At 40.8% G+C, this 16,146-nt stretch overlaps 1 protein-coding gene across 3 annotated transcripts; it reads left to right on the top strand.

The window, feature by feature from the left end:
- The first annotated feature begins 427 nt into the window (after positions 1-427).
- On the top strand, positions 428-15,298 carry adad1 (adenosine deaminase domain containing 1 (testis-specific)). Of its 3 annotated transcripts, none has more exons than XM_034199434.1 (13): positions 428-531; positions 3,183-3,356; positions 3,496-3,549; positions 4,196-4,366; positions 4,483-4,554; positions 5,463-5,588; positions 5,959-6,082; positions 7,199-7,369; positions 8,597-8,672; positions 8,826-8,982; positions 10,960-11,194; positions 11,858-11,990; positions 14,579-15,298. In XM_034199434.1, exons 2-13 carry the CDS (start codon positions 3,200-3,202, stop codon positions 14,690-14,692), a joined length of 1,590 nt encoding a protein of 529 aa, XP_034055325.1. In that variant the 5' UTR covers positions 428-531; positions 3,183-3,199; the 3' UTR covers positions 14,693-15,298. The 3 variants fall into 3 exon arrangements, with proteins under 3 accessions (XP_034055325.1, XP_034055323.1, XP_034055324.1); XM_034199432.1 differs by having other exon boundaries at positions 3,496-3,633; XM_034199433.1 differs by having other exon boundaries at positions 455-531; positions 3,186-3,356; positions 3,496-3,633.
- Positions 15,299-16,146: the final 848 nt, after the last annotated feature.

Raw genomic sequence — 16,146 nt, 5'->3', positions numbered from 1 at the left:
TCCCGAATAAATGGCTTTAAAGCTTTTGCAGCAACGAAGGACTTCTGGAGAGAGATCAACGTGCAACTTTTGTAAACAGTCTAATCGTGCAACCTGTAGTTTGTTTCGACCTGAAACACTGATAGGCTACAACATTCTAATAAAAACAGCGTCCTGCGTGCCGAGAGATAGGGAGTCAGAGGCGGTGCAAGGAAGGTGCAAAAGGGTACATTATTAAGAAGCAACTAAGGTCAAGCGTCTTTGGGTTCAAGAAAAGCGCTATAGAAATAAAAATATATTATTATTATTATTATGTTGTCCGGGAAGAAGAGAGTGAAGAGAGGAGGGCACACAACATTAGTAAAACACATAACATGTCCGTGTGGGAACAATACCCCCAACTGTAGTTCCATGTATGAATTATGAACCCAGTGTATAAATAGGTGGTCACCACAGTCCTCAATTTTCCAAACCGCGTAGGTCATCATTTTAGCAAATGATCTCTGCACGTCTCTAAACGCCACACAGCAGGTATCGAGCTTCACGTCAACGGTGAGAGGACACTTTTATTCCGTTAAAACATAATACAAACGGATGGGAAAAAAGGATATGTTTGTTTTTTAACCTCAAACATAAGCGTTATAGTGAGAGTTCGCCGCAAATTCGCGCGTGGAGAGGTTTAATTTCGACAATTAGCTTAACTACTGCACGAGGCCAAGTAGCATGTGTTTCTTTTTATTTTCTTTAACCCCGCTAACAAACTTGAAATATATGTTAATGTGACACAATGTCTTGCTTTTAACGGTGATTTACAATAGTAGATAGAGTTAAAGCAACTGTAAATGAAAGTTGAACGTGTTGAGTGTTAGCTTAATGGACAACATAGCAAGTCCCCCTGGCTACAGTAACGTAATACTTGCACTTTTACTTTGTAACAGTATTCCTACACTTTGGTATTTCTACTTTCATTTAAGTACAAGTTCTGAGTACTTCTTCCACCTTTGTTCAGTAATTGGACGCTCTTGAACCCTTTTTAGGAGCCATGCATGTCTAGCTAGTAGGGGTGTAACGGTACCCGTACCGAAATTATTCGAAAAAAGATTGAAGTGCAAACCCAACTCCCACTAGCATTTAAGCCTCCACCACTCGCAAAAAGTTTAGACCGAGCCAAAGCTATTACAAACGCCAAATATCCTTATGTTGCCATGTTAGCAAAGCGCTACCTGGCTGTATCTGCTACCTCTGCGCCTAGCGAGAGGGTGTTCTCCACAGCAGGAGACCTTCTTCACACCAAGTACTTTTCCCACAAAGCTTCCTGAGAACTACGATTTAGTTGCGTTCACACCAAAAAGTCCCAGGAACTAAATTAGTTCTAGAGAACCTTTTTTACCCCCTTTTCAGTCCCTGCTAGAGAGCAGGGACTTTCGTGTGAGAAAAAGGTTCCTGTGTCTGATTGGCTGGGTGGAATGCAAACCATGCCCCGTCAAACTCCCAAAAACGGTTGTGAAGCCGCCATTTTATTATCCTCGCATTGCATTATAGAGAACCGCAGTGACGCGTCCTAAAACCCGGATGTAAACTCCTTCCGGTTCCTTCGTCAAAAACGCAATGCAATTTCTCCATAGGATTTTGGAAAATAGCTCGAAATAAGGTCTGTGGTTGAAACACATTTAAGAGACGGATCACGTTTTGTTCAGCCGGATAATATCCACATGTCTATCCTACTTTTATAATTTTCGAAGCATAAATCTAGTCGCAAAATGCTAACGTTATGCTATAAAGGAACTACAGCAGGGTCGCTGCTTCAACGTCACGCCAATTTAAGATCCATATTCAAACATACAGATTGTAAATGGTACAAGTTGAAGTGTTTGTTTGAACATTTTGCAGGAGGCAGGGACTTGCTTTCAAGCAGAACAGGGCAAACAAACTTAGAGGAGTGCTTACGTGTTCGGTGTAATGAAGTAAAACGGCCTGGACAACTTCTGTAGTCCTATTCAGTCACTTGTTAACAACCATCGTTTTTCAGACATGTAAACTCTTCAAAAATCACCAGCTGATGTAATCACTGCTGATGTATTTAATGCCGTAGAACAAAACGTGATCTGTCTCTTCAATTGGTGTCAAACGCAGACCTTATTTGGAGCTATTTTCCAAAATCCTATGGAGAAATTGCATTGCTTTTTATCGAAGGAACCGGACGTGGTAAAAATGCTAACTTACTTCCGGGTTTTAGGATGCGTCACTGCGGTTCTCTAGCATTAGCATTATTAGCATTAGCATTATTAGCATTAGCATTAGCCCAGCGCAGAAACACAGAGAGACTAACTTATGACAACACAAAATAAACCATGGGAGCGGTGGAGATGAGGAGGTGTCGGCGTTCTGGCCATTTACTCGGAAGGTCCCTAACTCCGGGGACTTCCGACCGGGGATTTTGGGCGGCAGTATACGCCGTGAAGTTGTTTGCGGCCTGCCAGTAAACCCAAAGCAGCAGCAGAAGGAGTGACGTCAGCGGCTTCATTTGCCTAATCCACCCCCAGGAACTCATTTCTGGTGTGAACGCGATCTGTTCTTAGTTCATGAGAACTAAAGAGTTCTCAGGAACCTTTCTGGGAAAAGTACTTGGTGTGAACGCGCCTATTGTTAGTGCCAGCAGATCTGCCCTTTCGGCAAGCAATGTGGAAAAGTTAATTTTTCTTTAAAAAAACATGAAAATACAATGACAAGTATGTCCTAATGTCAAACTGGCTGCTTAGGTACAGTACAGTTCAAATACAGATTATTTCAGTTCATCGAAATGCTGCACCTTAATTTTTATTTTATTATATTTTGTATATATTTGAGTGAATATTCACAGTTTAATAATAATTGAAAACTCATAGTTTATGTTTTGTGAGTACTAGTACAGTAAAGTTCAAATACAGATTATTTCAGTTCATCGAAATGCTGCACCTTAATGTTTATTTTATTATATTTTGTATTTATTGGAGTGAATACATTATTCACAGTTTAATAATAATTAAAATATATATATTTTATCTTTTGTGATCATTTTTTCTGCTGTACCGAAAACATACCGAACCGAACCGTGACCTAAAAACCGAAGTACGTACCGAACCGAAATGTTTGTGAACCGTTACACCCCTACTAGCTAGCATGTCTGTGTGTACTTGCCAGTATAATTTGTCTTTTCTTTTCAGCAGTTAAAGCTTTCAGGATGTTTCAAGCTTCCAGAGGTGCCAGCTTCGCACAAATGCTCATGAAGAATATACCTGAGACATCAAGACAGACTGAACCATCCAAACCTGCCGCAACGTCAAATCAACCAAGCAAATATACTTCTTACGAACAAGGGAAGGGTTCGTATAAAAATGGTGAGTATAAGAATCTCATTTGCTTGTAACCTTAATGACTAGCAACATCTTTGACCCATTGGTTTTATCAAAATGAACAAATCTGTACGGTAGAATTTTAATCTGTTCTTTCTGCCCTGTTCTTATTTCACCAACAAAGGTTATGCCAAACCAACAGCTTCACCTAAAACACTGATTGAAATATACAAGAAAGGTGAGACAAACGCCATCTCTTTGATCCATCAGCTTGCCCAGGTTTTGCAGTTCCACTTGGAGATGAAGGAGACAGTGACTCCAGGTACAAATACACCACTCGACATGTTTGTGAGCTTTTAGATACACTTCAGAGACCACTTGTTTCAAGTTTCAAGGCTTTTATTGTCATGGTTGCATAGCTACAGTGTTGTCATGACAATCTTAGGTCACAGGCTCCTCCAACAGTGCAACACAATAAAACGGATAAAATAGTTCAAGTAAATAAAATTGAATATAATAGAAACAGAATATGATAGAAACTGCAGAATAGTCTATATACAGTAATTAGAATATTGATATATATGATATATGCGAGTTGCAAACAGATGAATGTTATGTATGTTCTTTCAAAAGTTCAGGTGTTTAACATTCTTATGGCCTATGGGATGAATTGTTTTATTATTGTCAATGAAAGCTTTTTGTTTGATTATAGAACATACAATAACAAAGCAAACTATTCATATATTGCCTAGGTTGAAATTGTAATCTGGTTTTATGACTAGCTCAGATATTCCCATGATTCCCAAATCTGACTGCTTACTAGTTTCTTTTGTAAAAGACAGCTAGAGGACTTCTCTCCAATCCATTCTTCTGTTGTTTCTCAGGCAATTTACCAGGGCTTTATTTTGCCTTTTGCGTGGTGATTGATGGGTTTGAGTACAAGACTGGTGTTGGAATAACAAAGAAGGAGGCTCGACTGAAAGCGGCACAGCTCGCTCTGCCGGACCTGCTGCCCACCTTGGATTGTCTGAAGTCTGACTTCCCTGAAACAGCAGGTAAATGTCTAATACTGATCTAACAAAGTATTTCTGTAGCAGACAATTCCTGGACTGCCAACGTGTAATAACAGACCACATCTTCATTCATTCCCATGCCTGTTTGTTTTTCTTAGATGTCCCTCCACCACTGCCAGTAAAAGAGGAGCACTCCATCTCTGACCTTTATCCTTGTAAAGCCGATCATGGTACTGTAATTCTGGATTCTATTCGACTGGATGGCAAATATTAGGACAGTGGCATATTTTGTTCAGGTCTTAAATGAAATATTGACGTTTAATTTGAGGGGTTGTGTCCAAAGGGCGGTACTACAATTTCCGTATCAGTCCGTGACGTCACTGGGCCCAGAAAGACTTTTCCCCATTGACTAACATTGGGAAAGAGACGTCTGTAAATCAGCGGATAATTTTTTGTTAAATTAAGTAAACTACCCAGTATGAACTATCTTATAGCCCTTATTAGAATCATTAGGTCCTTAAAGTTCTAAAATGCACTAAAAGCCGAATCTAGATTTATTTTCTGTCTCCATTCATTCTACTGAGCTGAGAGTGGGAGCTCGGGGGGCGGGGCTTAAGGGGCCATGCTCTGTGAGCGCACATACGGGTTCTTCTGCTCTGACAGCTAGGCATGATGGGTAATCTGTGACATTGGGCCATTTTGTCTTCATGCGTCAATGAGCAGCTCTCAGGAAAGAACGAGAACCCGCCTCCCACGCTGTATCCAGTTCTTATTATGCATCCATGGTTCTAACCTGTTGGTATGGAGGTCAGGTGACTTGCGTCTGTTGAAGAACACCTCTACTGTTTGGCCTGAAAAACATGTTGGTTAGTCTGGCTGTATTTTTTAGAATGATTGTGTTCGATAAAGTTAAAAGTTAGCACTCAAAATCCCTGTTTTATTTCATTTTAAAAACCTTTGCTCTGTAGTATTGCCAAAGAAACAAAAACAAATATGAATCTTGACATATTTAAATACATGCTTTTTGAAGCAAAAAGGGGAAATGCATTGAATACTGCTAAAACTGTAAGCTACAGTAGATATGCACATTTCTATCTAACTTTTGTATACGTGGTGTCTTATATGTCTTGCTGTTCAGAAAGAACAAGTCCTTTAAACCACCGGATTCCCAACGCTGTCAAGGATCAGCTCACTAAACTGATGAACAGCCACCCAGAGTTCACTGCCTGCGCTGGCACCACAGCAGCGTTCATCATGCAGACTTGTAAGGGACCTCTCACAAACGCACAGTTAAATCAAAAATGTATTTTGAATGTGTGAATGAACCATAATATTGGAAACAATAAGAGCTGTTTTATTCGTCATTGCTGTGAACAGTGTAAAGACGACCTAAAAAACGTTCTTACACTTTTCCTACAGAAAATTGATATTTTTATAATCTTCACAAAAGCAGTATTTATTGCATTTATTTGCTCATGGTACTTTGTCAACGGTCTTATGTGTACTAAATCTAATACTACAGACCTGCTCATTAGGAGTGCAGATGTTTTTATAGCGCCATTAGCTCTGTTCAGAATATAAATCTCACACATGTATGCATTCATCTTTTTGACAAAATTCCTCTCCCTCTTTAGCCGGCGGATATGATGTGGTCGCTCTAGGCACTGGAAACTTTAATACCAAAGAGAGTACCTCGTTGAGTGGACGTGTTGTGCATGATTCACATGCAGTGGTTACTGCAAGGAGATCTCTTATGAGGTAAGATACAACCATGAGCCTGTGTGTGCATGATGTGGTTTGGGTCATGATGCAAGTCTTTGATTACAGCAGATTATTTACTTTATATACAATATCTTGATCTAATCAACCACTGAACAAAACTATATTTCAACTCCCATGAATGACCAAAACAATTCAGGTTAAACCCCTTCAAATACTGAAGGTTGTAAAATGTGTCACACAGAACACTCATTTGTTGAATACCTAATGTTCCAGTGTGGTTAGTAAGTGTGTCATATACTATATCATACATGATGTCATCTGAAGATGTGGTGCTGTCAGTAGAGACATTATTCTAGAGTTGATTATTGTTTGTGTGTTATTTAAATTGTCATCTATAGTTTTTAAAATAACAAAATAGAATTCCAACCGGTTTAAAGATGCCTAATATTTCCCACGACTTATTACCACTTATATTATTGTACCGAATATGCAATCATTTGAACGCCTGTATAGATTGATGTATCTACTTAGCAACATTTAGCATGTCATTATTACGCACTGGTGTCACATCAGGTATGTGTTAATAGGGAAACATGTTGGTTTATGTGTAATGCTTTGGTTGAGTACATTGTGTTTAAATGTGTTACATTGTAAAGTCTTCACGTCGAAAGGAGCCAGTTGAGGTGGTTCGGGCACCTAGTTAGGATGCCACCTGGGCGCCTCCCTAGGGAGGTGGTCCAGGCACGTCCAGCTGGGAAGAGACCAAGGGGTAGACCTAGGACCAGGTGGAGGGATTATATCTCTTCGCTGACCTGGGAGCGCCTTGGGATCCCCCAGTCAGAGCTGGTTGATGTCGCCAGGGAAAGGAAAGTTTGGGGCTCTCTGCTGGAACTGATACCCCCGCGACCCGACCACGGATAAGCGGGAGAAGATGGATGGATGGATGGACTTTGTAAAGTTCTGGGAATATTCCTTTTTTAACAATGCATGAATGTTGCTGTTTTGGAAATGGCTCACGTTAAGATTATTTTAACTGATTATTTATGTGGGAACCCACAGTGAACCCTTTTCCTTTAATCAATGAAGGTCTTCAGCCCGTGACACTTTCACTTCACATTTCTCCGATGTTGCTCTAATCTAATGTGCCGACAGGTTTCTGTACCGGCACCTGCTGATGTTCTTCAGCAAAACGGCCAATCTGACGGAGAAGTCGATCTTCCAGCGGAGCAGCAGTAGCGGCCTCCTCACCCTGAAGAGCGGCATCAGCCTCCACCTCTACGTGAACCAGCTGCCAAAGGGAGCCGCTCAGATCCCGTCCAAACTGTGAGTTAGGGCTGCACGATTTGGGCAAATAATCGAATTGCGATTTTTCTGACAGATATTTCGATTTTAGTTTTTAAGCGACCCAACGGAAGTTTATAGTAAAATGCGGCCATATCTCCGGCTAGGAAGGTCGCATCAACGTGCTCCCGTCTCTAGCACCCCCGCAGCCCGAGCTACGAGTGAAAGAACTAAACGTACATGAAACTTCCGTTGGGTTGCTTTAAAGTCAAGCTTCAGTTTAAGATTCACCCTGTAATAGAAACATGTGATGGAGCATTACTAACCTGACTCAGATGGTTGGTTTCACCAAACCATCTAAAGCTCCATTGGAAGCCATTTGGAAAAGTATTTCAAAAGCACTTGGCAGGTGATTGGATCAATCTGTCTATCACCTACTATCATGGGCCACTTCTGATTGGTTAACAATGACTGGTGCATGTGGAGCACAGCACTTTTGATTGGTGTGGATGACTGACACAAGAAGAACAACAAATACAAATTAAATACAAAAAAATTGCAAGCTTTGTGATTTGATAACTGCATCATTTCAAATTTCGATTTCAAATCGATTTATCGTTCAGCCCTACTGTGAGTGTTTGATCACTCGGCACCTTTTGGCCCTGCTGAAAGTCAATGTTGAGACTGTTTGTATAAGACGAAGGCAATGTGAGGCCATGCAAAAGTCGGCTCTGTCACTTCTGGTTCTTTTATGTCTGAGGTGCTCACTGCTGTTTTCTCAATAGGTACTTTAAACTAAGTGATGTTATAGAATCAAGGTTGCAAGTAAGGGGTACATTATTGGAAGTCGTTTTCCACTCAACCTAGGGCTGCTCAATTATTTGTATTTTAATCGCAATTACGATTTTGGCTTGCAACGATTATGAAAACATCGATAAATAAAATGATTGTTTTATTTAAATTATTTTTTTGTATTGGTTTTTCAGTTGAGTTATACTTAAAGTTCAATAAATGGATGTTTTCAAAGTAAATGGATAATCGTTTTTAATAATCGTGATATCAATTATTGACCCAAATAATCGAGATTATGATTTTTGCCATAATCGAGCAGCCCTAAATCTCAACCTCAATGGGGCTGTGTTTATTACTCAGTTTGTCTTAACAGCCTAAATAAAAAGCTTCAATAGGTTAAAAAAAGCAAAGTATTTAGAGTTAAAAAAAAAAAAATGTTATCCATTGCTCTTCCTCAGCTCTGTGCTCTGTTCCCAGGCGTCTGAACCCACTCTCTATTTCGGCGTGGCAAGTCAACAACGAGATCAGCCTACACCTGTCAGTGGAGGGGAAGGTGATCAACTTTTACTTTTCCATCCACAAGGTCTTTCTTTAATGATAAATGCATCAAAAGTAAAGTTGTATATTGCTAAATGCGTCATGGGCTTATATTATAAACGGAAATGCAACTGTTGACTACACAACTTTTTTTCATTTTTTTTTTCAGGTGTTCTCTGTTTTCTCGTCAGCTTTTGATCACTCTGACTCCAAAGTGGTTAGCATGTCCACCACAGACAAGCTCACTCAGTGGCAGGTGCTAGGATACCAGGGAGCCCTGCTCAGCCACTTCATTGAGCCCGTCTATGTGCAAAGCATCCTTATAGGCAAGTCGTGGTCCTTTAGTGGTTTCCCCACAACCAGCAAAGACAGCTACCCTATTGCATAAAACCTTAAAATGTCCCATTAAACAACATTTAAAAAGCTTTTACTGTAAAAGAAGTATGGAACTTGTAATGCCTTACAAAGTGAAAGTAGCGTATAGTACATACTTCTCCATAGTGACATAGAGCCCTGCATTTTCTAAAGGAAACCGTAGATCTAATAATAGGCCCTTACAGTATGTAACAATTCATGCAGTCTATATTCAGACTGCAAACACATTCCCCATCTTTTAAATCTTCTGTTTGACCAAGAACATAAGAACAGGTGTACAAATAACCTACTCAAGTTTACAAAGAGTCAATATTGTTAGATAATATCTTCCATGGCACTCCTCTCCTCTTTGAAAAACTGGAAACTCCAGGATAGTTGTAATGGCTGTGTGAATATGCAAAAAACACCTACATGATAGATTCAATTCATCATCACTGATAGGTGACACTATTACATCATCACACACACACACACACACACACACACACACACACACACACACAGCTTTACTAACTAACTGCTGCAGCACATTATACTGTACTGTTAAAATTAGAAACCTTACATTTCCTAACTATCTTCACTAATCACCTCTGGCCCCCTGAGTACCCTGTTTTTTAAACCCACAATCATCTTAAATGCAGACACCAAAAAATACCCATCTTCTTATTTAACACTTTGATAGAATAAGGATTGATTGAGTTCAATAATACAACATTCTCAAGTTGTAGAAAGGGGGTGAAGTATGACTTAAAGGTCCCCTATTATATTGTCTTTCATCAACATGTTATGGGTCTCAGATATATACAAACATGTCTCTGAAGTGTTTGGCTCCAAACACTAAACAGATCATTGCAGCATTACCCATAATCCCCTCTGTTTCAGCCCTGTTTCCAAAGTGCTGATTCTCTGTCTGTTACTTTAGATGAAAATAAGGAGCTCCCCCCCCACGCCCCTCTGAGAGACATTTGGTTAAAAAGAACTCAATGGTGATAAGGTGGGGGGGGGTTACCTTGGTTGGTGATTGGCTAATGGTTACACAAGCCAAAACATCGTTATGCCATAAAGTGGTGTTAAGTGACAGGTTTTTATATAAATGGATGAGGACAAAAAGAGAGAATCTTTTCTCCTGAAACTTTCAGAGTCTCTTTCCACAGAGGGGACACATGTTGATGTAGAAGAGACATGGAGAAGAGGGGACACATGTTGATGTAGAAGAGACATGAAGAAGAGGGGACACATGTTGATGTAGAAGAGACATGAAGAAGAGGGGACACATGTTGATGTAGAAGAGACATGGAGAAGAGGGGACACATGTTGATGTAGAAGAGACATGAAGAAGAGGGGACACATGTTGATGTAGAAGAGACATGAAGAAGAGGGGACACATGTTGATGTAGAAGAGACATGAAGAAGAGGGGACACATGTTGATGTAGAAGAGACATGAAGAAGAGGGGACACATGTTGATGTAGAAGAGACATGAAGAAGAGGGGACACATGTTGATGTAGAAGAGACATGAAGAAGAGGGGACACATGTTGATGTAGAAGAGACATGAAGAAGAGGGGACACATGTTGATGTAGAAGAGAAATGAAGAAGAGGGGACACATGTTGATGTAGAAGAGACATGAAGAAGAGGGGACACATGTTGATGTAGAAGAGACATGAAGAAGAGGGGACACATGTTGATGTAGAAGAGACATGAAGAAGATGGTACACATGTTGATGTAGAAGAGACATGAAGAAGAGGGGACACATGTTGATGTAGAAGAGACATGAAGAAGAGGGGACACATGTTGATGTAGAAGAGACATGAAGAAGAGGGGACACATGTTGATGTAGAAGAGACATCAACAAGTGGATTTTGCATAATAGGTGACCTTTAACATGTGTATTTGCTAAAATATATTTACTTTTAAAATCATATAGGTGACGCTTGCTGCACTGACATCCGTGGCATGAAGATCTCTGTGAGCCAGCGTGTGGAGGGGGTCACCTCCCTGCTGCCCATGTTCTACTGCATGATGAGACCCCACATCAGCCTGGTGCCCTCTGTGGCCACCAACAGCACCGACAGAAGGCAGTTCACCTACGGTATCAACTGGAGCGAAGGAGACAGCTCCCTGGAGGTGGTGGATGGCCTGGAGGGCAAGACCATAGAGGAGTAAGGATCACTTAATAGGATATTGACAGTTGGGATGCCAGAAACTGACCATGATCAAAACCGGACAGCCCGGGCGAATATTAATCGATTATCCATCGCCCCCCGGGAGAGAATTTTTTTTTTTGTAGCGACAAACTGGTGGTGTGACCAATGGCCATTTACAATTATTAATACTATTAGCATTAGTCTATGTTTTGGTTGAAACTAAGCCAGGAAAAAAAAGAAAAACATAAATGATAATAAAAAAATATATAAATAAAATCTAATTATAAAAAAATAATAATTTTCGATTATGGAAACTAACGAATATTCGAAAAATCGAATAATGGCTGGCATCCCTAATTGACAGTTGGGTGTCAAATGTGGTGACAAAAATGTGCATGAGGCTATTCTGTCATATTTGCTCACAAGGTGTGATGGGGTTTTCTGTGCTAAAAACGCTTAGATTGGATTGCAATTATTTAATATAAAATGTGATAACTGGGTGATTTTATTTATTTTGAAATTAGAAGCAATGCAGCCTGGAAATCTTGAGTGTTCCTCAGTTTGAAAAGTCCCCTTGTCTATGAGCTGTGTAGCAATCTACTTTCTGATTCCACTATGTGTTAGCTTTGTCTGGGATTACATCGAATGTTTTACTTTACATGGATTATCTCGTCGTAGGTCTCCCTTCAAGAGTGGCACCGCTCTTGCTAGCCGCCTGTGCAAAGCGGCGATGTCGCACCGCTTCAAGTTGGTGGCCAAAGAGGCCCAGAGGCCGGAGCTGCTGGCAGCGAGCTCCTACAGCAAGGCCAAGGTAACACTCAAATGGTTTCAGATTCAAAGGCTGAGAACCAACGTTATTATAACAGCATGGTATTTTGTGCTTCACGTAAAAAAATAAAATAAAACTAATAATTAACCTTTAAAATATAATTTACATTTACACGAAAGTAACATTAGCGGTATCGACAGCAGAAGCTCCAGTAAGGTGGTGTGTGTGTGTGTGTGTGTGTGTGTGGGTGTGTGTGTGTGTGTGTGTGTGTGTGTGTGTGTGTGTTGTGTGTAGTGTGTGTGTGTGTGTGTGTGTGTGTAGTGTGTGTGTGTGTGTGTGTGTGTGTGTGTGTGTGTGTGTGTGTTGTGGGTGTGTGTGTGTGTGTGTGTGTAGTGTGTGTGTGTGGTGTGTGTGTGTGTGTGTGTGTGTGTGTGTGTGTGGTGTGTGTGTGTGTGTGTGTGTGTGTGTGTGTGTGTGTGTGTGTGTGGGTGTGTGTGTGTGTGTGTGTGGTGTGTGTTGTGTGTGTGGTGTGTGTGTGTGTGTGTGTGTGTGTGTGTGTGTGTGTGTGTGTGTGTGTGTGTGTGTGTGTGTGTGTGTGTGTGGACGGACGTGTGGACCGGACACAGCTATGAATGAAGTGTGACAGGTTTTCCTACCGACGCGTTGGAGTTTTTTTATTTCTTTTTTTAGTCGACAACATTCTTTTTCAAAGTCACAATTGTATTATAGCATTAAAGAAGACCTATTCTGCTCATTTTCAGGTTCATATTTGTATTTAGCTCCTCTACTGGGACATGTCTCCATGCTTTAAAGTTCACAAAGCTCTTTATTTCTCTCATACTGCCTGTGCTGCATCACCTCTTTTCACCCTCTGACTGAAACCAGAGCCCAGTCTGCTCTGATTGGTTAGCTGGGCCGGCTCTGTTGTGATTGGTCAACCAATTAGAGTAACATAACCACATTATGTTACAGAAGAAGTAATCAAAGGAGTCCAATGGAGGAGTTTCAGGCAGCTGGGAAGTATGTGGGAGAAAGTTCCCTCTGGTGGGAACTTTCGGGTTATCCTTTGCAGACTATTTACATGCACACAATCCTACATATCCGACTCTAGGAAAGGGAAAACCCCAAAAAGCATAATGTTGCTACAGGTATCCTCTGTTTAACTATATTTTGTATGGAAAGCAGACTGCGTATGTTCAAATGAATCCACACACTTGCATGGATTAAAGGTGGGGTAGGTAATTCACTTCAGAAAACTCTTAACTAGGGTTGGGTATCGTTTGAATTTCCACGATTCTGATTCCGATTCTACTTTTCGATTCCGGTTCTTAACGGTTCTCAATACCGATTCTTTGAGGGGCAGGGTAAACAAATGATGCATGCTTCTTCCACCAAAAAATTACATTTATTTGAGAAACTTTGACACAGGTTAGTTTACAGTAATATTCACATTAATCAGTCTGTTTATATTCACTGCCATGTAGCTGTAACCTGAGAACCACTGAAGCTGCAACAGTCCAACTTTTAAAGGAACCCCCCCCCCAATTTAAAAACAGTTCTTGTTGAGAAAAACAAGCATACCTGCCTCTCAGGCATACCGGGAAGAAATGTTTGAACATTTTAAAGTAAAATGCTTCAATCTGGTGCACTTTAAGCAGAATGACTAGAGACTAGATGTAGGGGGTACAACTCTAAACACCCATATGAAAAAGATCGGTTTACATTTTAATAATTAAATAAGTATGTGAGCATAACCAATAACCCATAGCCAATAACAAATACAACGCATTTCATTTTTGTTTTTCATTCATTTCTTATTTTACTATTTTATTTATGCATATTTTTGTATCTCTCAGTTTAAAACGATATGTCTGGTTTACATTACATTACATACTATAGTATACATTGGAATGATTTCAAACCTGTTTATCCCAATCATTATAAAGGAGTGCCTTGGAAATATGTGTTTACATAAATTGTGACCAAAACGTTTGAGACCCACTGAGATAACTTAGACATCTATAACGCCAGTGCGACGGGCCGGCCCTGGTCTCAGGTTACGCTGTAGGAAGTGTAGGTACAACGCTACATTTCCCGCCCCGCCGCAGTCATACAGTAGACTACGGAGAGCGGCGAGAAACATTTCCTCAGGCATCGAAAAGCGGAACCGAAATTCACATTTCTAAATGATGCCGTTGGAATCGAAATGTTGGAACCGGTTCCGAACCGATTCTCAGTACCCAACCCTACTCTTAACATCCCGATAGCAATGAATATATTAAATGCTTTGACAATAAATCCATAACAAAATGTTACGCCGGCCCGGCTAAAGTAACTGGATGGCCTACCTGCCTGTCAGCCTTCCATCTGTGCACACACTTATCTCGTGCCCTCATTGGTCATGTGCGCGTTCGTGTGTGTTGGAGGAGGGGCTCTGTAAGGAAGTCTGAAGGAAGGGGCAGATTATTTTCGGCTGCGTACTTTCAAATTCTAGCGCACTCGAGCTGGTTTCTCCATTCTACCTTTAACTCTAAATTGATATTTGGAATGGATTTTGTGAATATGTTTTGAGAGAAGTGTTCTGCAGAATTTGTTTTTTTTATACTTGTGTTGTTGTTATGTCACCGCAGAGGATGGCCAAGGCGTACCAGGAGGCGAAGAACGTGCTGAAGGCGTACCTGCTGCAGCAAGGCTACGGTGCCTGGCCGGTCAAGGTGTCTGTGAGTGATAACTTCAGCATGTGAAGATAAACACATTATCTCGAGAGAACAAAACCTGTGTTGAAGAAATAATGTTCACGTTGCTGTGGGACTTTACTGTAATGCTAAAGTGATTTCTAAAGGGATTAAAGTCAATCACTGTTAATGTTGAAGAGCTATTTTGGGTTAGTTGAATTCGTCTTTGGTGTTTTACCTTCAGATTTAGTTGTGATTTTCACAAAAGGAATACGAATGCTTTAAATGTGTCACGTAGCCATTAGTAGAGGCAAACCAATTGTTACAGCCCTAACGCTTTTATCGGGGAAATAGTTTTGCTTCCTTATGTGCATGCTGAGAAGTGATTTGTATTGTTTTACTGTTTAAAAACAACATTTTGCCAATGTGTTGGAAATGTGCACGACGTTCAATATTACTTTCTGTATCAAGATTTTACTTGAATTGTCCTTAAGTATGATGAGTAAGTTATGGTTGTTGCATAAACATTTAAAGTTTGTCTCCACTCAAATGACTGTTTTGTGAGAACAACCTCTTTTTGACTTATTCCTTGCTGCTGAACAGTATGGTGCCGAAGTGAGCCATGGCTAATGCTCAACGATGGAACAACTAAATAAAACCAAACCATAGCTCAAATGTTTGTGTTTGGCACGTGTTAATTTAGCAGGAACACTTACATTACCAAAGAACACTTGTTTCTCTATATCTCCAAACATTCAATTAACGGAGCGTTTTTGGGGCTCTTTTATTGACATGAATGACGAAGCCCTTTGACCATGCTAAAAGAAGAAAGCAAAGTAAATAACATCAACTTCACTCGGACCCCATTTACACGCAACCAAACTGAATACGATATCAAAAAAGTTTTCCCTTCACACGAGACCGCTCAGGAGCGCTGGAGACGCTGTAGTACATTTTCCAGGCCTGTAAGTGTTGCCACAAAATACACCAAAAGCAGCGAAGAAGACCCCGAGCATGGTTGCCATGGTTGCCCTTCTGTATATGCCCCGCGGTGGGTTTAGCAACATGTAGTCCATGTAGTTCTCCATGTCCACTTGTTGCTGATGGTTGTGGTAGAGGAGCTGTAGATGTTGCACTAACATCTGTAGCATGTAGCTACTGACCATGCTACAGCAGAGGTGGGGAGAGGCGGGGCTCTGGCTTCATCGTTATCAGGAAATTATCGTATAGGGCGTACACCCGGAGCCGTTTGGCCCCCCAGAGCGTTCCGTCCGCAGATCTATCCACCTTGGGACCCGTTATGGTTTGCGCGGTTCCGTTACGACCTCGTGGGAACGAACGGGCTATACGCGAGAGAAAAGTAGCAGATACAACCCGTTTGCGTTCTCGTGTAAACACCACATCAGAGGCTATGTCTTATTGGCCCCCTGCACCTTCGGGCCCATTGCTAATCCACCACTGCTGCTTTGTTGCAATTCACCTAGAAAACGGGAATATTTAGAGAATTGTTTGCATTTTATTAG

The sequence above is a fragment of the Gymnodraco acuticeps genome, unplaced genomic scaffold (assembly GCF_902827175.1).
Source record: "Gymnodraco acuticeps unplaced genomic scaffold, fGymAcu1.1, whole genome shotgun sequence".
In the NCBI taxonomy this organism is placed as follows: Eukaryota; Metazoa; Chordata; class Actinopteri; order Perciformes; family Bathydraconidae; genus Gymnodraco; species Gymnodraco acuticeps.
This window is presented reverse-complemented; position numbering and strand designations above follow the sequence as displayed.

Coding starts and splice junctions, on each gene's coding strand:
- adad1 (XM_034199432.1), top strand. CDS start 3,200: ATGTTTCAAGCTTCCAGAGGTGCCAGCTTCGCACAAATGCTCATGAAG. Junction 5,589..5,958: donor AGCGTTCATCATGCAGACTT/GTAAGGGACCTC, acceptor CTCCCTCTTTAG/CCGGCGGATATGATGTGGTC. Junction 8,673..8,825: donor ACCTGTCAGTGGAGGGGAAG/GTGATCAACTTT, acceptor TTTTTTTTTCAG/GTGTTCTCTGTTTTCTCGTC.